Source organism: Bos indicus, chromosome 9, assembly GCF_029378745.1.
Source record: "Bos indicus isolate NIAB-ARS_2022 breed Sahiwal x Tharparkar chromosome 9, NIAB-ARS_B.indTharparkar_mat_pri_1.0, whole genome shotgun sequence".
Taxonomy (NCBI): Eukaryota; Metazoa; Chordata; class Mammalia; order Artiodactyla; family Bovidae; genus Bos; species Bos indicus.
The window spans coordinates 23,864,766-23,886,232 of record NC_091768.1 but is presented as its reverse complement, the minus strand read 5'-3'; the positions used below and the strand labels follow the sequence as shown (position 1 = coordinate 23,886,232).

Here is a 21,467-nt window from a genome sequence, read left to right as displayed (position 1 = left end):
TACCAGGGATACAAAGACATAGATATGGCCTCATTCCTACCTATTGGATCTCTTGAGCTTCAGTGGGGCAGATCCCTATGTCAACACACAATTACAGTTCTAGGAACTAAGGACTACAACAGAGATGTGTAAAGAAAGGATTAGCACAACGGACAGTGTCTGTCCTGTAAGCTAATTAATATTATCCTCATCTCTAGGTCAAAAAACAGAGCCACAGTGTAGTCAAAGTAACTTGTCCATCAATAGCAGAGTCAGGTTGTGAACTGGATCACTGGCTTCAAGTCCCGTGTCCTTCGTCCCGCTCTGCATGGCATGAAAAATCTAGCCTTTCTTTAATTTGAGGGTGATGTCAGAAAAAAAACCTCCTGGAGGCCACAGTATTGATTGGCTCTGAGAGCTGAGACATCAGAAGGGTGAGGGCAGAGACACTCTTCCCATCAGAAGAGCATGGAAGGCTTCAGTGCTATATTGTTGGTGCATGATTTGTAGCAGAGAAAAAATTAGGGAGGGAACTGAGCCTTCTAATGAAAGACCTTCTGAGTTGACATATTGAATTCAATGAACAGCAAGAGGACCCAGGGGCTTTTGAGCAGGTGACTTCTGTAACCAGAAGGATGCACTTAGGCAGTTATTTTCCCACAGACATATCTAGCTGGGCTGGAGGTGATCCAGAGAACAAGCTAGAGGTCCAAGTAAGAGGTAACAAGGACCCTGTCATGTGCTAACTTTCCATGTGGCTCAGGTGGATGAGAGGCTCAGGTAGTCATGGAACAAGAAGCAGGTGATCCCAAAATTGAGAGCCATCTGGGTTTGTTCCTATTTTCTTCTTTTAGTGAACAATCATTTACAATTTCTAAAAATTCAAGATTTACCCCCCCCCATCCCATCTATTTTCTTTATTCTCTTGTGATATAATCTTGCCTCAGAGAGATTTTTCTAAGACATTTTTAGTTGCAGTTAAGACTACCAAAAAGAGACACTGATACTTAGTGTCAAGGTAGAGTAGCAGGGTATCTTCCATCCTGCCTGAAACAGCTGAGAAACTGGACAAAGCATATGAAATAACTCTTTTCAATATGTTGCATATTTGGCAGTAAAAGACAATAATACCTGAGAGATGGGGAATAAACACGGTTAGCTGTAGGATTGTCCAAGTTCACAGCCACGAGAAGGTCTCCATGCCATAGCACAGGATGCTGTGACCCAGCTGGATCCTGAATGGTGGAGATGAAGCTAGTTTTTTGAGAACATGGACACAATTTAAATGCCTTTACCCAGGCTGATCAGAAAAGATGTAAATTATTAATACCAGGTAATTAAGAGAGGGGGGTGACATTACTACTGATTCTGTAGGTGTTAACAGGAAAATAAGGGAATGCTGCTGTGACCTGATGCCAATAAATTCAGCAACTTATATGAAGATGAGAAATTTGTTAAAAAGCACAAACTACCAGGCTCATTCAAAAATAAGTTTAAAACCTGAAAAACCTTGTGTCTATTAAAGAAATTGAGATCATGATTAAAAACCTTCTAACAAAGAAAACTCCAGGTGAAGATGACTTAATTGTTGGATTCTGTCAAACATTTATAAAAGCAATAATCCCAAACCCTTTCAAGAAGAATACACAGACTCTTCCAGAAAATTGAAAACAAGAGAACACTTCTAATTCTATGAAGACAGCTTGCCAGAGACATTACAAGAAAGAAAAACTATAGATCAATATTCCCCATGAACATAGATGTAAAAATTCTTCAAAATTTTAGCAAATCAAATCCAACAACATTTAGATAAAATATCATTACCAAAGAAAGGTGTTTATCCCAGGAATGCAAAGTTGGTTTGACATTTGAAAATTAGTCAATATAATTCACCATAATAATGGTCTGAAAAAGAAAATTGATTATGATCAGTATTTGACAAAGTTCAATATTCATTCATAAGAAAAAAATCTCAGCAACCTAGGAATAGAAGGGAGCTTTCTCAACCTGACATAGGACATTTATGAAAAACCTACAGCTAACATTGTGCTTACTAGTGAAAGACTGAATGATTTCACTCTGAAGCCAGGAAAAAAAAGACAGGAATATCTTCTCTTACCATTTCTATTCAGATTACACTGGAGATTCTAGCCATTGCCATCAAGTTAGAGAAGGAAAGGTATTGAGATTGCAAAGAAGTAAAAACTGACTTTTATTACAGACCAAATGTTCACCTATGCATAAAATGTGATGGAATTTACCAAAAAGAACTATTAAGTGACTTTAACAAACTTATAGGATACAGAGCCAATAATACAAAATAAGTTGTTATTTCTCAATATTGGCACCGAACAATTAGGAATTGAAATGGAAAGTAATATCATTTACCATATCAAAAATGTGAAATACTTTGAAATGCATCTGATAAAATACGTGTGAGACTTGTATACTGAAAACTACAAAATATTGCTGAGAGAAGTTAAAGCAGATCTAAATAAATTGAGAGACAGGCTATATATACATGGATTGGAAAACTCTATATTGTTAAGATGTCAGTTCACTCCCAACTGATCAATAGACTTAATATAATCTAAATCAGTATCCCAACAGACATTTTTTGTCAAAGTTGATCGGCTCTGTCTAAAACTCAAAAGGAAGTACAAAGGATTAAAAAGTTAAAACAACTTTGGAAAAGAATAAAGTTGGAAAAGTAACTTTATCTGATTTCAGTTAATATAAATTTACAGTAAAGATAGTGTGATGTTAGTATAAAGTTGGGCAGATAGATTAACGGAACAAAATAAAGAATTGTTTAATAGAACCAAAGATATGTGCTTAAAATTTATTTTTAACAAAGGCAGTAAAGTGGGGAAAGAATAGTTTTTTTCAGCAAATAGTGCCAGAACAATCTGATGTCCATCTGTAAAAAAAGAAGAGATCATATAACCATAGCTCACACCCTTTGTGAAAACTGACAATGTATTATAGACCTAAACATGCAACCCTAAAATTATAAAGCCTCTAGAAGATATATAGGAGAAAATATTTGTGACCGTAACTTAAACAAAGATTTCTTAAATATGACACCAAAAAGCATAATCCATGAAAGGCAAACTTGATCAGTAGGATTTCATCATAATTTCTGTTCTTTGAAAGACACTGTTAAGAGAAGGAAAAAGAAATCTGTACACTAGAGAAAGTATTTGCAAATCATGTGTCTGATCAAGGACTTTTATCTAGAATCACTCAGTAGTAAAAACTAGTCAATAAAAATGTGCAAAGAATATATACCAATGGCAAGTAAACTAATGAAAAGTCCATGAAAAACATGTTCAACATCTTCAGTCATCAGGGAAGTGCAAAGAAAAACCACCATAAGATACCATACTACACCTGTTAGAATGGTAAAGAATAAACAAACTGAAATACACATGTACTTCTGGTAGGAATATAACATGATACAATCATTTTGGAAGTAATTTGCTGATTTCTTAAGTATTTATTTCCAAATGACTTGAACACTCCACTCCTGGGCAGTTACCCAAGGGAAATTAAAGCATATGTCCTTACAAATACTTGTATACTAATGTTTGTAGCAGCTTTACTTGTAATAACCAAAAACTGGAGTCACCTCAGATGTCCATCCATAGATGAATGGATAGACAGTTTTGGCATGTCCATATAAGGCAGTACACCTCAGTTATCAAAAGGAATGATACATACAACAATATGATGAGTCTCAAAATGATTATGTGAATGAAAGAATCCTTTCCTGCCCCCATCCGCACCCAAAGAAAAAAGTATGATTTTCTTTACAGAAAATTTAGAAAATACAAGCTAATGTATATTTACTGAAAATGAATTGGTGGTGGCTAAGGGACAGCAGGGGAGGCAATTGAGGAAGGGTAGGAAAGAGGATTATAAACGAGATCGATCGAGGAAACCTTCAGGGTGATGGATACACTCATCATCATCAAATAATGTACTTTAAATACATGCAGTTTTGTGTATCTCAGTTTTACTTCAATAAAACTATTTTTTAAATTACCAGAATGACACCAGATTTGTTTCCCCAAGTTCTCCTAAGACTTTGAATTCTAAGGAATTCAAATGTGATAGATATTTAGCATTTAGATTCTCATGATTTTCAAGAATTTTTTTCTGCATGTTTTATGTCTTTGTTCAATTTTTTTTACTTTCTTTGCCTGGAAACTCTTCATTTCCTGAAGAAGTAGAGCAGTATAAATGCATACCAACTGCTGGTGAGAATATGTGCTCATGCTTAAGTCGCTAAGTCCTGTTCGACTCTTTGCGACCCTATGGACTGTGGCCTGCCAGGCCAGTCTACTCTGTCCATGGGATTTCCCAGACAAAAATGCTGGAGTGGGTTGCCATTTCCTCCTCCAGGGGATCTTCCCAACCCAGGGATCCAACTCACCTCTCCTACATTGGCAGGCATGTCCTTTACTACTGAGCCACCAGGGAATATCGGATCGGATCAGTTGCTCAGTTGTGTCCGACTCTTTGCGACCCCATGAATTGCAGCACGCCAGGCCTCCCTGTCCATCACCAACTCCCAGAGTTCACTCAGACTCACGTCCATCGAGTCGGTAATGCCATCCAGCCATCTCATCCTCTGTCATCCCCTTCTCCTCCTGCCCCCAATCCCTCCCAGCATCAGAGTCTTTTCCAATGAGTCAACTCTTTGCATGAGGTGGCCAAAGTACTGCAGTTTCAGCTTTAGCATCATTCCTTCCAAAGAAATCCCAGGGCTGATCTCCTTCAGAATGGACTGGTTGGATCTCCTTGCAGTCCAAGGGACTCTCAAGAGTCTTCTCCAACACCACAGTTCAAAAGCATCAATTCTTCAGCGCTCAGCCTTCTTCACATTGGTGAAATCGCTGTGTTAAAACATTCCTAGTGTAAAATATGCATGCCCTCTACAACCTAGCAGTTCTCTTTCTAGGTATGGATCAAAAAATAGCAGCTCTTAAACTGGTCTTCAGGTCATTTTTGTACCCTTTAATTTTTGAGGAATTCAAAGAGCTTTTGTTTATGTGAGTTATATCTTTAGATATTTACTTGTGTTAGAAATCAAAGCTGAGAAAAGTTAAGAATATTTTTCATTTTTAAATAATCATAGTAAACATACTAGCAGGTTAACACAATACTTTTAGGGAGAATAGTCATTTTCCAAAACAAGAAACAAATAAGGGTGGTATTGTTTTATGTTTCTATAAATCTCTTTAATATCTTGCTCAGTAGAAGATGGAGACTTGTATCTGTTTCTATACTCAGTCTGTTAGAATATGTTGTCTTAGTTGAAGTGTATGAGGAAAATCTGGCCTCACACAGATAAACAGTTGGAAAAGGGAGGACCTTTTCAGATAATTGTGGGTATTCTTCTTTGATGTGAGCTGTGCTGTTTAGTTGCTCAGTCGTGTCCGACTCTTTGCGACGCAATGGACAGTAGCCGTCAGGCTCCTTTGTCCATGGGGATTCTCCAGGCAAGAACACTGGAGTGGGTTGCCGTGCTCTTCTCCAGGGGATCTTCCCAAACCAGGGATCAAACCCAAGTCTCCTGCACTGTAGGATTCTTTACCGTCTGAGCCACAAGGGAAACCCAAAAATACAAGGGCTCATCTGGGACCTGAACCCTGGACCTCTCGCGCCTGAGGCAAGAACTATCCCCCTAGACCAAGCAGCCAGCCTGCTCTCTAAGCGGTGATTTCTTAAATTTAAGTGGCAGTATTGAATCTGAAATCACATCAGTGAACTTTTTATACTCTGTTGTATTAAAATCCTTTGGCATTTGTTGATCTGTACTTTGAATGAATTGATTGCATTATTTTGTAATTTGCACTAGTCATTTGGAAAATACTGGCTCAGGTGAGTTATTCACATCTTCTAAATGTTGACACATTTAATTTGAATAGTATCAACAAATGATGCTCATTAATATCACCAACAATTTTATCAGAAAAGTCTCGAAGTACTAGAGAGTTCCCAGGCTTGCCATGGCAGAGATGATTTTTCTGAAATTCTAATTTTTACTGAAAGACTGAAATTTATCAATGGCAACTAGTGCTGCCATTCATTTCTTTGAAGTGACAGGTTCATTTTATTTTTGAGAAATAACTGTTGAATACCAAGTCTGAATCATGATGGTTTGAAATCTGTCAGTCATACTTTTAAGTGAAAACAGTAGTCTGTGACAAAAGTGGTTAGTTCAGCTCATAATTCAAACACACAATTGCTTTTTCTTGAAATAGACATTGCTGTTTGTTAGACATCAGAAGTGCCTTAGAGACAGAACAGGGTCACCTAACATTTTCTATAAAGATTTAATGAGTAATATATTAGGCTTTGTGAACCACAGAATTGAGTTTGAGTTGTGTTATAATGATTCACCTACATCACTGCAGTGTGAAAGCAGTCTTAGACAATATGTAAACAAATGAGTATGATTGTGTACCAATAAAACTTTATTTACAAAAACAGGAATCACTCCCAAAAAACAAAAGCCCAGGACCAGATGGCTTCACAGGAGAATTCTCTGTCAAACATTCAGAGAAGAGCTAATGCCTATCCTTCTAAAACTCTTTCAAAAAATGGCAGAGGAAGGAACACTTCCAAACTCATTCTACAAGGCCACCATCACGCTGATACCAAAACCAGATAAATAAAACACGAAAAAAGAAAACTACAGGCTAATATCACTAATGAACATAGATGCAAAAATCCTCAACAAAATTTCACCAAACAGATTCAGCAGCACATCAAAAACCTCATACACCATGGTCAAGTTGGGTTTCTTCCAGGGATGCAAGGATTCTTCAATAGATGCAAATCAATCAATGTGATACACCATGTTAATAAATTGAAAGATAAAAACCATATGAACATCTCAATAGATACAGAAAAAGCCTTTGACAAAATTCAGCATCCATTTATGATTAAAACTCTTCAAAAAATGGGCATAGAAGAAAACTACCTCAACATAGTAAAGGCCATATATGATAAGCCTACAGCAAACATTACTCTCAATAGTGAAAAACTGAAAGCATTCCCCCTAAGATCAGGAACAAGACAAGGATGCCCACTTTCTCCACTGTTGTTCAATATAGTTCTGAAAGTCCTAGCTAGAGCAGTCAGAGAAGAAAAAGAAATAGAAGAAATCCAGATCAGAAAAGAAGAAGTATAACACCATACACAAAAATAAACTCAAAATGGATTAAAGATCTAAACGTAAGACCAGAAACTATAAAGCTCCTAGAGGAGAACACAGGCAAAACACTCTCCGACATAAATCTATGACCCACCTCCCAGAATATTGGAAATAAAAGCAAAAATAAACAAATGGGACCTAATTAAAAGCTTCTGAACAACAAAGGAAACTCTAAGCAAGGTGAAAAGACAGCTTTCAGAATGGGAGAAAATAGTAGCAAATGAAGCAACTAACAAAGAACTAATCTCAAAAATATACAAGCAACTCCTGCAGCTCAATTCCAGAAAAATAAACGACCCAATCAAAAAATGGGCCAAAGGACTAAACAGACATTTCTCCAAAGAAGACATACAGATGGCTAACAAACACATGAAAAGATGTTCAACATCACTCATTATCAGAGAAATGCAAATCAAAACCACAATGAGATACCATCTGACACCAGTCAGAATGGCTGCTAACCAAAAGTCTACAAACAATAAATGCTGGACAGGGTGTGGAGAAAAGGGAACCCTCTTACACTGTTGGTGGGAATGCAAACTAGTACAGCCACTATGGAGAACAGTGCGGAGATTCCTTAAAAAACTGGAAATAGAACTGCCACGTGACCCAGCAATCTCACTGCCGAGCATCCACACTGAGGAAACCAGAATTGAAGGAGACACGTGTACCCCAATGTTCATCGCAGCACTGTTTATAATAGCCAGGACATGGAAGCAACCTAGATGCCCATCATCAGATGAATGGATAAGAAAGCTGTGGTACATATACACAATGGAGTATTACTCAGCCATTAAAAAGAATACATTTGAATCAGTTCTAATGAGGTGGATGAAACTGGAGCCTATTATACAGAGTGAAGTAAGGCAGAAAGAAAAACCCCAATACAGTATACTAACGCATATATATGGAATTTAGGAAGATGGTAACGATAACCCTGTATGCGAGACAGCAAAAGAGACACGGATGTATAGAACAGTCTTTTGGACTCTGTGGGAGATGGAGAGGGTGGGATGATTTGGGAGAATGGCATTGAAACATGTATAATATCATATGTGAAACGAATATCCAGTCCAGGTTCGATGCAGGATACAGGATGCTTGGAGCTGGTGCACTGGGATGACCCAGAGGGATGGTACAGGGAGGGAGGTGGGAGGGGGGTTCAGGATGGGGAACATGTGTGTACCCATGGTGGATTCATGTTGATGTATGGCAAAACCAATACAATATTGTAAAGTAATTAGCCTCCAATTAAAATAATAAATAAATTTATATTTAAAAAAAAATGAAGAAGTAAAGCTCTCACTGTTTGCAGATGACATGATACCGTACATAGTAAACCCTCTAAAGATAGTATCAGAAAATTACTCTGGCTAATCAGTGAATTTAGCAAAGTTGCAGAATACAAAATCAATAAACAGAAATCACTTGCATTTCTATGTACTAACAGTGAAAAATCAGAGAAATTAAGGAATCAATCCTATTCACCATTGCAACAAAAAGAATTAACTATCTAGAAATAAACTTACCTAAGCAAACAGCTGATGTTCAAGCTGGTTTTAGAAAAGACAGAGGAACCAGAGATTAAATTGCCAACATCCTCTGGATCATGGAAAAAGCAAGAGAGTTCCAGAAAAACATCTATTTCTGCTTTATTGACTATGCCAAAGCCTTTGACTGTGTGGATCACAATAAACTGTGGGAAATTCTGAAAGAGATGGGAATACCACACCACCTGACCTGCCTCTTGAGAAATCTGTATGCAGGTCAGGAAGCAACAGTTAGAACTGGACATGGAACAACAGACTGGTTCCAAATAGGAAAAGGAGTACGTCGAGGCTGTATATTGTCACCCTGCTTATTTAACTTATATGCAGAGTACATCATGGGAAACGCTGGACTGGAAGAAGCACAAGCTGGAATCAAGATTGCTGGGAGAAATATCAATAACCTCAGATATGCAGATGACACTACCCTTATGGCAGAAAGTGAAGAGAAACTAAAAAGCCTCTTGATGAAAGTGAAAGTGGAGAGTGAAAAAGTTGGCTTAAAGCTCAACATTCAGAAAACAAAGATCATGGCATCTGGTCCCATCACTTCATGGGAAATAGATAGGGAAACAGTGGAAACAGTGTCAGACTTTATTTTTTGGGCTCCAAAATCACTGCAGATGGTGACTGCAGCCATGAAATTAAAAGACGCTTACTCCTTGGAAGGAAAGTTATGTCCAACCTCGACAGCATATTCAAAAGCAGAGACATTACTTTGCCAACAAAGGTCCATCTAGTTAAGGCTATGGTTTTTCCTGTGGTCATGTATGGATGTGAGAGTTGGACTGTGAAGAAGGCTGAGTGCCGAAGAATGGATGCTTTTGAACTGTGGTGTTGGAGAAGACTCTTGAGAGTCCCTTGGACTGCAAGGAGATCCAACCAGTCCATTCTGAAAGAGATCAGCCCTGGGATTTCTTTGGAAGGAATGATGCTAAAGCTGAAACTGCAGTACTTTGGCCACCTCATGCAAAGAGTTGACTCATTGGGAAAGACTCTGATGCTGGGAGGGATTGGGGGCAGGAGGAAAAGGGGACGACAGAGGATGAGATGGCTGGATGGCATCACTGACTCAATGGATGTGAGTCTGAGTGAACTCTGGGAGTTGGTGATGGACAGGGAGGCCTGACGTGCTGTGATTCATGGGGTCACAAAGAGTCGGACACAACTGAGTGAGTGAACCGAACTGAAGGAAACAAAAGAACTCTACACAGAAAATTACAAGACAGTAATGAAAGAAATCAAAGATGACATAAATGGAGAGCTATTCCATGTACCTGGGTAGGAAGAATCAATATTGTGAAAATGACTATACTACCAAATGCAATCTATAGATTCAACATGAACAGTATCAAATTACCAATGACATTTTTCACATAACTAGGAAAAAAAAAGTTCACAATTCATACGGAAACACAACAGAGCCTGAATAGCCAAAGCAGTCTTGAGAAAGAAGAGTGGAGCTGGAGGAACCAATCTTCCTGACTTCAGGTTATACTACAAAGCTACAATCATCAAGACAGTATGGTACTGGCACAAAAACAGAAATATAGACCAATGGAATAATATAAAAAGCTCATAAAGAAACCCATGCACTTATGGGTACCTTGTATATGACATAGGAGGCAAGAAGATACAATGGGGCAAAGACAGCCTCTTCAATAAATGGTGCTGGGAAGACTGGACAGCTACATGTAAATGAATGAAATTAGAATACTTCCTAACACCATACACAAAGATAAACTCAAAATCAATTAAAGACCTAAATGTTAAGACCAGAAACTATAAAACTCTTAGAGGAAAACATAGGCAGGACCCTCGATGACAAAGCCAGATCCTCTATGACCTACTTCCTAGAGTAACAAAAATAAAAACAAAAGTAAACAAGTGGGACCTGATTAAACGTAAAAGCTTTTGCACAGCAAAGGAAACTATAAGCAGGGTGAAAAGACAACCCTCAGAATAGGAGAAAATAGCAGATGGAACAACTGACAAAGGATTAATTTCCAAAATATACAAGCAGCTCATACAGCTCAAGACCAGAAAAACAAAGAACCCAATCAAAAAGTGGGAAAAGACCTAAACAGACATTTTTCCAAAGAAGACATACAGCTGGCTAACAAACACATGAAAAAATGCTCAACCTTGCTCAATGTTAGAGAAATGCAAATCAAAGCTACAATGAGATAATCACCTCACACTGGTCAGAATGGCCATCATCAAAAAGTCTACCAACAATAAATGCTGGAGAGGGTGTGGAGAAAAGGGAACGCTCTTGTACTGTTGGTGGGAATGTAAAATGATACAGCCACTATGGAAGATGGTATGGAGATTCCTTTAAAAACTAAGACTAAAACCACCATATGACCCAGCAATCCCACTCCTAGGCATATACCCTGAGGAAACCAAAATTGAAAAAGACACATGTATCCTATTGTTCACTGCAGCACTATTTACAACAGCTAGAACATGGAAGCAACCTAGATGTCCATCAACAGATGAATGGATAAAGAAGTTGTGGTACATATACACAATGGAATATTATTCAGGCATTAAAAGGAATGCCTTTGAATCTGTCCTAATGAGGTGGATGATCCTAGAACCTATTAAACAGAGTGAAGTAAGTCAGAAAGAGAAAGATAAATATTGTATTCTAATGCATATATATGGAATCTAGAAAAATGATACTGAAGAATTCACTTACAGGGCAGCAATGGAGAAACAGACATAGAGAATAGACTTATGGACATGGGGAGAGGGGAGGAGAGGGTGAGATGCATGGAAAGAGTAACATGGAAACTTAAATCACCATATGCAAGATAGACAGCCAACGGGAATTTGCTGTATGGCCAAGAAAGTCAAACAGGGGCTCTGCATCAACCTAGATTGATTGATGCTATTATTTTCTCCCATTCTAGAGGGGTGGGACGTGGAGGGAGACGGGAGGGAAGTTCCAAATGGTGGGGATATATGTACACCTATGGCTGATTCAGGGTGAGGTTTGACAGAAAACAACAAAATTCTGTAAAGCAATTGTCCTTCAATAATAAAAAAATAAAGCAGCATGAAAAAGCAATAAATAAAGGATGATTTGAAAACCAAAAAAAAAAAAAAAAAATCAAGCAGACCTGGTTTGCCCAGCAAGCTGTAGTTTGCCATTCCTGACATAGAGTATTACAAAGATGAGTATACTAAAATTATGATTTAATAAAATTAATAGCTTACTGCTTCACCAGGAACTTGCTTCTCAGTGGCCTTCTTTCTGTCATCCTTCTCCCATCTCCATTCAAGAGCACCCATCTTTACTCTCTTCATTGTGTAAACCTCTCTGAGGCTAATTCCAACATCTGAGCCCTGGGTTCTAGACCTTATCCTGCCTGGAGAACATCCCATAAATTACCTCTTCTCTCTTTTCAAACTCAGCTCTTTTTTATTTTTCCTTCTTGGTCTCAAACAAGCTTAAGTGCCTCCTAGCTTTAAAAATGTCACATCCAGGCTGTGTTTAGGCTTTATAATTATTTCTTTTACATGGCAGCAGTCTCCGTGTCACACCTTCTATTCTTAGGGTTCTAGTTGCTCGGACTTTCTGTAGAGTTTGATACCAGTTATCCCTAATAGCTACTTGAAATATTTGAAGCTCTCTTATTAATTGGCTCCAAAATTTAATTTTCCCGGGCTTCTCTTCACCATTCTGTCTGCTGTTTTACTCAGTTCCTTTCCAGTCATCTCTTAAATACTAGCATTAGTCACTTAGTTGTGTCTGACTCTTTGCAATCCTGTGGTCTGTCCATGGAATTCTCCAAGCAAGGATACTGGAGTAGGTTGCTGTTCCCTTCTACATGGGATTTTCCTGACCCAGGGGTCAAACCTGGGTGTCCTTCCTTGCAGGCGGATTCTTTATCATCTGAGCTACCAGGGAAGCTCTCTTAAATATTGGTCTTCCTTAATTTTGCTTCTTACTTCCTTATTTATAATGAATACTTTTCATTGTTCTGTGTATGATCCATGGCTTATCTCCTCTGCACGCATGATCTCATCTCCTGTATCGTTGCTGCTGTTGTTCAGTCGCTCAGTTGTGTCCAACTCTTTGTGAGCCCATGGACTGCAGCACGCCAGGCTTCCCTGTCCTTCATTATCTCTAGGAGTTTGCTCAAATGCATATCCATTGTGTGTATGATACCATTCAACCATCTCATCCTTTGTCACCCCCTTCTCCTCCTGCCCTCAACTTTTCCCAGCATCAGGGTATTTTCCAGTGAGTTGGCTCTTTGTATCAGGTAGCCTAAGTATTGCAGCCTCAGCTTCAGCATCAGTCCTTCCAATGAATAGTCAGAGTTGATTTCCTTTAAGAATGACTGGTTTGATCTCCTTGCTATCCAAGGGACTTCCAAGAGTCTTCTCTAGCACCACAGTTTGAAAGCATCAGTTCGTCAGTGCTCAGCCTTCTTTACGGTTCAACTCTCACATCTGTACATGACTACTGGAAAAACCATAGCTTTGACGATACAGACCATTGTTGGCAAAGTAATGTCTCTGCTTTTTAATATGCTGTCTAGGTTAGTCACAACTTTTCTTCCAAGGAGCCAGTGTCTTATAATTTCGTGGCTGCAGTCACCACCCACAGTGATTTTGGAGCCCAAGAAAATAAAAACTCTGTCACTGTTTCCGTTTTTCCCCATCTGTTTGCCATGAAGTGATGGGACCAGATGCCATGGTCTTAGTTTTTTGAATATTGAGTTTTAAACCACATTTTTCTCTCTCCTCTTTCAGTCTCATCAAGAAGCTCTTTAATTCCTCTTTGCTTTCTGCCATTATGGTGGTGTCAATCACCTGCACGTCTGAGGTTATTGATATTTCTCCCTGCAGTCTTGATTCCAGCTTGGGCTTCATCCAGCCCGACATTTCACATAATGTAATCTGTATATAAATTAAATAAGCAGAGTGACAATATAGAGTCTTGATGTGCTCCTTTCCCAATTTGGAACCAGTCTGTTGTTCCATGTCTGGTTCTAACTGTTGTTTATTGTTGCTGGTGACTCCTAAGTTTGTGTCTAGGCCATGCATTTCTCCTAAGCTTTAGAACCAGCTTCCAGTCCCCTGAGCTTCCCTGGTGGCTCAGATGGTAAACAGTCTGCCTGCAATACTGGAGACCTGGTTTGCTGGGTCAGATAGATCTCCTGGAGAAAGAAATGGCAACCCACTCCAGTATCCTTGCATGAAGAATCCCATGAAAGAAGAGCCTGGTAAGACCCAGCCCGTGGGGGTCGCCAAGAGTTGCATGCAACTGAGTGACTAACTTTTCATTTCTTTCCAGTCCCCTGTCAGGCATCTCAACTTGAGTTCCAACAACTACTTCATATATATCATGTCAAAAATAGTTTATATCTCCTTTGGAACCAGCTTTCCTCCTGTGTCAGTAAAAAAGCATTCACTGGGCCTTAAACTAGAAATCTGTAATTAAATTTAAGATTCCTTTTACTTACAATATCTGTGTGCTCACTTGCAAATGCCCATCAGCTTTACCTCCTAAATATTTTTCTGCTACTTTCACCATTTCTCTCTGTCTCCACTGCCTTTTCATGAGTTCAGGTTCATCTCCTCTGGCTCTCAGCTGGGCTTTCTAACTTGCCCTTGTCTCTGTTGTATCTTTTCAGACAAAGGTAATTATTTCTTATCTTGTGTATCTTTTTATCTTGCAGATATTATTTAGTAATCGGCCAAGTGGTTGCCTGTAAAAGAAAAGTTTTACTGGTACTCTTCTGCTGAAATACTCCCTGGGGTTCCCCTTGCTCCATAGGTTAAAGTTGAAACTCTTTAATGTGAGGTGTGAGATCTCTCACTGGCCTTTCCTTAGCTCTCTAGTTAAACTCTCCCCTCCATCTGCCCACATATGCACAGCCCCAGACCACCACAGTTCTCCTAGGAGGCACTCATTTTTTAAAATTTTATTTATTTTTAAAATTTATTTAAATTGGAGGCTAATTACTTTACAGTACTGTGGTGGTTTTTGCCATACATTGACATGAATCAGCCACGGGAGTACATGTGTCTCCCATCCCGAAACTCCCTCCCACCTCCCTCTGCATCCCATCCATCTGGTTTGTCCCAGTGCACCAGTTTTGAGTGCCCTATTTCATGCATCAAACTTGGACTGGTCATCTGTTTCACATATGATAATATACATGTTTCAATGCTACTCTCAAATCATCCCACCCTCACCTTCTCCCACAGAGTCCAACAGTATGTTCTTTATATCTGTGTCTCTTCTTCTGTCTCAAATATAGGGTTGTCATTACCATCTTTCTAAATTCCATATAGATGTGTTAATATACTGTATTGGTGTTTTTCTTTCTGACTTCACTCTGTATAATAGGCTCCAGTTTCATCCACCTCATTAGAACTGACTCAAGTGCGTTCTTTTTAATAACTGAGTAATATTCCATTATGTATATTACCACAACTTTTTATCCATTCATCTACCAGTGGACATCTAGGTTGCTTCCATGTCCTAGCTATTGTAAACAGTGCTGTGATGAACATTGGGGTACATGTGTCTCTTTCAGTTCTGGTTTCCTTGGTGTATATGCCCAGCAGTGGAATTTCTGGGTCGTATGGCAATTCTATTTCCAGTTTTTTAAAGAATCTCCACACTGTTCTCCATAGTAGCTGTACTAGTTTGCATTCCCACCAACAGTGTAAGAGGGTTCCCTTTTCTCCACAGTCTCTCCAGCATTTATTGTTTGCAGACTTTTTGGTAGCAGCCATTCTGACTGGCATGAGATGGTACCTCTTTGATTTATTTTTTAATTGGGGGATAATTGCTTTACAATATTGTATTCATTTCTGCCATACATCAACATGAATCAGCCATAGGTATACATATGTCCCCTCCCTCTTGAACCTTCCTCCCACCCCATCCCACCCCTCTAGATTCAAACCCAGTGCTCTGTCACAGTCATCGTTTTTTTTTTTTTTTTACAGCTTTACTCTTTGCACATTTGCTAAAAATGTCCTCACTCCCCTCCCACGTCACAGCTGACTTTAGGGTCCCACTCAACTCTCCATTCCATGGCATCTTTGCTATGGCATCTTTGCTAATGCCCCACCATATTCTCAGTGCCGTGTATGGATCACAGCATTTACAAGCATTTACTTTGGGTACCTACTTTCTTCAGACCATTTGTAGTCTCTGTAATAACCCCGTGCTCAGTCGCTTCGGTCATGTCCTGTACAACTCTTTACGACCCTATGGACTGTAGCCGCCCAGGTTCCTCTGTCCATGGGATTTTCCAGCTAGGAATACTGGAGTGAATTGCCATGCCCTCCTCCAGGGGATCTTCTCGACTCAGAGATCAAACCCAAGTCTCCTGCAGCTCCTGCATTGCAGGCTGAGGTTTTACTGCTGAGCCCCCAGGGAACCCTTGTGATAACTCTGAAAGGTAGTAATTATTACTGCCATTTTAAAGTTAAAGTACCAAACCACAGGTATATTAAGTGATTTCTCTGAAGTTGTACATCTAAAGGGTTGCTGAGCTGGGCTCTGGACCTGGGTTCTTTCCTGCTCTGTCATCCTGCATCTCTGTATTCTTCCAGGGACTTCTTTATTATCTGAGCATGTATTCATCTACTCTGATCAGCAGTACGTTTCTACATTACCAGTTCAATAAATAAAGGAATAGAAGAGCTTGTAGCTGATAATGAGTTTCAGGTATAAAGCAGTCCTATGATATAATCTTGGAAAATCATGTTAGAGCATAGCAATTTGTCTTTTTCAAAGAACTGTTTATTTAGATTTAGGGGAAAGTATTTTGGTTATTATACATTTTGTTCAACACATGTTTACTGCGTGCTGTGTTCTCCAAAGCCCTGCCAGGAAACAGACATTGGTATGATTGTTTCTGTCCTCAGGGAACTATAGGAACTTATGACAGACAGACATCTGATGTGGGTGTGGGTGTGTGTGTGTGTGTGTGTGTGCGCGCGTGCGTGTTCAGTCGTGTCCGACTCTTTGCAACACCATGGACAATAGACTACCAGCTTTTAGGCACTAAGAATAAAATGCCTCAGGTTTTTAAGCAGAGGAACATGTGACTACATTCAAATAGGACCAGGAAAGATTTCCTGAAGAATGAGTAGAATTCCAGTAAAAGGAGACTTTATGGGATGGCTGTTCAGGGACTAGAAGTTTAAAATAAATGTAAGAAAGAAATCTGGTTTGGTCCATTTATAATTCATATCAACGATTGACACCCTTTAATCTTAGATAAGAGCTATTTCAGTGATGGAGTATCAATTTAAAAAATTTATTTTTTTGTAAAATAGATGCATAAGACAAATGTGGAGCTTAATGAGTACTAAGTGTGGATTTTAAGTGAGAAACAGGATGGGTTTGTCGTTGCGTTTGTTGCATGGAATATCCTAGGCCCTGGGTATCACATATGGTCCTCTGTAAGGTGGGGATGACCTCTGGTAGAATTCCTGCAGTTTTGTTTTGCTAAAGAGGTTACCTTGTGCTGTTGCAATAGTCTTCTTAAGGCCACACTGCCCCAGAGTGGCTTCGCTTCTGTTCCTTAGCACATAATCTTTTGCTGCCTCAGCTAACTTTTTGACAGTGCTCTATTTTCTGGATTCTGGGCAGCCTCTTTTGGGGCTATAGACATTTTTTCCCCCTGAGGTACAGCTAGAATCACAGCTAATATGTAGATGTGGACAGTCAATGTGTTACAAAGATTTGCTCTCTTTTATAAACTCAGGTCAAATCATAGTAGTTTAATGCCTGTATGATGTTCTGTAAAACCTTTAGATGGGTTTAGAGGAATTCTTCCCTCTTTTAGTGTTTACTCTCCTCTGTCACTTACATGACAAGTGTGTTCATGGCTGCTGCTGCTGCTAAGTCGCTTCAGTCGTGTCCGACTCTGTGCGACCCCATAGATGGCAGCCCACTAAGCTCCTCTGTCCCTGGGATTCTCCAGGCAAGAATACTGGAGTGGGTTGCCATTTCCTTCTCCAATGCATGAAAGTGAAAAGTGAAACTGAAGTCGCTCAGTCATGCCCGACTCTTAGCGACCCCATGTTCATTAGCACCCATCAAAATTAAAATCCAGGTGAAGTAGGCTTTTTGATATAATGTTTCAAAAAATATTCTGTTGCCTTCAGATGGTGTATAGAATAAACATCTTCATGTTTAAGACATTGTTCTAAAAGTGATAACAAAAAAGATTAACATGAAGCTTAGCATTCCTGGAGTTTGTTATTTCTAAAAAATGACACTGGGCCCAGAAAATGGATTAAATTCAGAAGAGGATACAGAAGAGAATTCAGTAGGAAAAAAAAAGCCCAAGAAAAAGTAAATACATTGGGTAAATGTATTTATTAATATGTGTCCATGTGTGAAAATATTACATACAATTTTTGAACATTTGTTTAGCTGTGGTCAATGCAATTTTGGCTCATACTTTTGTAAACAGGTTTAAATGTTTAAAATTTGAAATGAATTTTTTTTATGCAATCATTTGTGTTATTGACCGAAATCTTCTGTTCTCGTAGATTTGATCCAGGCTACCAATGAGACCAATGTTAATATTCCTCAGATGGCAGACACGCTCTTTGAGCGGGCAACGAACAGTAGCTGGGTGGTTGTATTCAAAGCTTTAGTCACTACACATCATCTCATGGTGCACGGAAATGAGGTAAAGCTCGTAGACCCAAGTGTTCTTTTTTTGGCAGGGGAGGGGCACTGATAAGCCTTAAGGCCCTCTCCACTTTTACTAGTTAGAAAAATAAGAGGAAGTATATAGAAAAGTCATCTGGAGTACAGTCTTGCTCTTCTGTTTACCTGTTTTTCAGAAAAATGCTGTTAGACATGTGTTAAATATGTATATACCATGTAAACATATTAATGGATAAAAATGTTAGGAGAAAGAAACAGCAAAATTGTTTTTCCCATTGGAAGTATTCCTTTGTGCCTCTGTGTGAAAATTGCTTACATAACAGTGTTTCATTTTGGAAAATACTCACAAACTAAAAATTAGCCATTTTATATGGGATGCCTACTGAATCCTATTAAATTCAAATGTTTCTGTTATACACAGAAATGCAAGATCATAAAACTTAATTCTGATTCAGTGACTATGATTTAGTTTTTATTCCCCATTAGAGAAAACCAGGAGACTAGGAAACTATACTGAGTGGAAAAAAAAAAATCACAATGAGAATGCATATTTTTAGAAATTCCCTAAAAATTCCCTTTAATATCAGAAGTTGTTGAAATTAATGCTTTGAGAATATTGATATTTGATTCTGATTTTTGTTTTTCAGAGATTTATTCAGTATTTGGCTTCTAGAAATACACTCTTCAATCTCAGCAATTTTTTGGACAAAAGTGGATCCCATGGTAAGAATATTATGTTTTATAATTTTCTTGCTAATCCTTTTGGTACAGAATCTTTTGATTTTTTTAATTATTCAAAATTCATTGAAAATCATTATAACCGATAGCTCCACTGGATATCTAAGAATAAAATATAAATATAACTATATATAGTTACTTTATAGTAGCTTTAAAATATTTAATTGTTAGGCAACTCAGCATATGAATTATATATTAATTTTATTTTTTGTCTTTCAGTATTTACCTTAAAAAATAACAGTGGGTATGCTAGACCCACAGTTGTTTGTTTATGAAGGTATAGGAGGCAGTGAAGTTAAAAATACATTCCCAACTTAAAAGTACTCAGTTTTAAATGTTTTTCTAAATTAATAGGATTTGTACGACAATCATGTGTTCATTCACCATATTTTCTGCTTGTCTATTATGTATAGGCAAGCACACCAAGCATGAATAGTTCTCAGATAACTACATGTATTAAGTCTGAAATAATGAACAAAAATGCGAGGAAAAATCAGAAAAGACATTCTGTGCAAAGACGGTAGCATAACTAAATGGAATAGTCTTGGAATGTCTCATGCCAAAAGTATTTTTGCCTGAAGTAGGATTTTAAATGAGGCCTTTCTGGTACACTTATTCACCTCATCTTAGAATTATTTACATTTGAGGAGTTAAAAAAAATTGAAACTAAGCAAAGCACAGTTGAACATATTTTATTAATTGGTTTTATTTCCTCTGCCCTTCCTCCAGGTTATGATATGTCTACCTTCATAAGGCGCTATAGTAGATATTTGAATGAAAAGGCTTTCTCTTACAGACAGATGGCATTTGATTTTGCCAGAGTGAAGAAAGGGTATGTTGTTTTTTTTTTCTCATATTTGTTTGCACAGAGTAAGTCTTTATAGATGTATCTTTATAGATACATGATATATCTTCACTAAGTTAAATACCAACTAATTTTGGTCATGGAGGCCCAGTTTACAATCACCTTAAAAAAAAAAAGAAACTCAACTAGTAATATTATGAAAGCTAGCCTTGAGGTTGCAATGTTACTGTGCTTTTATTTTCATGCAGAAAATTTGATTTGCTGCTCAAAGTTGACATGGTACAACAGTTTATTTTGTTAAAATCAACTCAAAATTCTTGAATACTTACATACTTTTAAATAATTTTAAATGGAGAGAATTTAAACAAGTTTCATTTAACAGAATGTGGCTGTAGCTGACAATAATTATTTCAGTATGTTTTGTTTGAGGTGAAACTGAACTGTGTGTATGCATGGAGATCTGTTTTTGACAGGTAATACTGTTCTACTATTATACATTGTTGTTCCTGTTGACCTACTAAGTCTTGTCCCACTCTTTTGCAACCCCATGGATTAGCCCAGCAGTCTTCTCTGTCCATGGGATTTCCCAAGCAGGACTACTGGAGTGGGTTGCCATTTTCCTCCTCCAGGGGATCTTCCTGACCCAGGGACCACACCTGCATCTCCTGCATTGGCAGGCAGATTATTCACTACTGAGCAACCAGGGAAGCCCACACTATTATACATGCACACACATAAGCACACATACAAACACACCATAATTGAACTGATAATACTCATGTCCATTGAGTTGATGATGCTATCTAACCATCTCTTCCTCTGCAGATCCTGTATCCATTCATAATTTGAAATAATGGCAACATATAGAAAAGTTAATATTTTAGTCTCAAGAATCACCCCCAAAAGATATAGCTCTGTTTTCTGATAGCTGACCTAAATTTAGCTGAAAAATATAATCTTGCCTGTTCAAAACAGATTCGTTTCTTATGGGTGAACATTTTATAAATTAAGATTTTGGCTTTATCCCCTTATATTAGAGATGATTCTGGTTCATATGCCTTCCTCTGGCTTCTTATGTGGCCCTGGACAGCCTTAGCTGATGTTCTAACTCAATCATGACCTCTCCACAATAGAGCCACAGCCTTCATAGAAACTTCTGAACCCTGAATAGGCAAATAAGGGCACTTGGCGATTCTCTTCCTGCCCCAGAAGTGGGAAAGACCCCAAAAGCTGTCATTATCAACCCGTTCACATCACCTGGGCATTTTCCTGCACTGTTTTGGTCCTCCTGCCCCTTGACTATTTGGATACAGGGGCTCCTTGGGAGGCCTGCAGTGAGTGCTCCCTGCAGTGCTCCGTGCAGTCTCATTCTCTTCAGCTGGTTATTTGCACTCAGCTGTCTTTGACCAACCTGCAAATCAGAATGTCCTTTTCATCACTTGATGGTTATCCTAGTCTACAGGTTTTGAAGTCTTCCAAGACATGTTTTATTTCTCTCTC

At 38.5% G+C, this 21,467-nt stretch overlaps 1 protein-coding gene across 18 annotated transcripts in view; it reads left to right on the top strand.

The window, feature by feature from the left end:
• The window catches only part of SNAP91 (synaptosome associated protein 91), a 169,796-nt gene that overhangs the window by 42,205 nt on the left and 106,124 nt on the right, over positions 1-21,467 (top strand). For all 18 annotated transcript variants that reach the window (XM_070795798.1, XM_070795814.1, XM_070795808.1 and 15 more), the window contains 3 exons: positions 18,301-18,443; positions 19,072-19,147; positions 19,892-19,994. In XM_070795798.1, the coding sequence (XP_070651899.1) occupies positions 18,301-18,443; positions 19,072-19,147; positions 19,892-19,994 (322 nt within the window). The remainder of the gene's footprint in view (positions 1-18,300; positions 18,444-19,071; positions 19,148-19,891; positions 19,995-21,467) is intronic.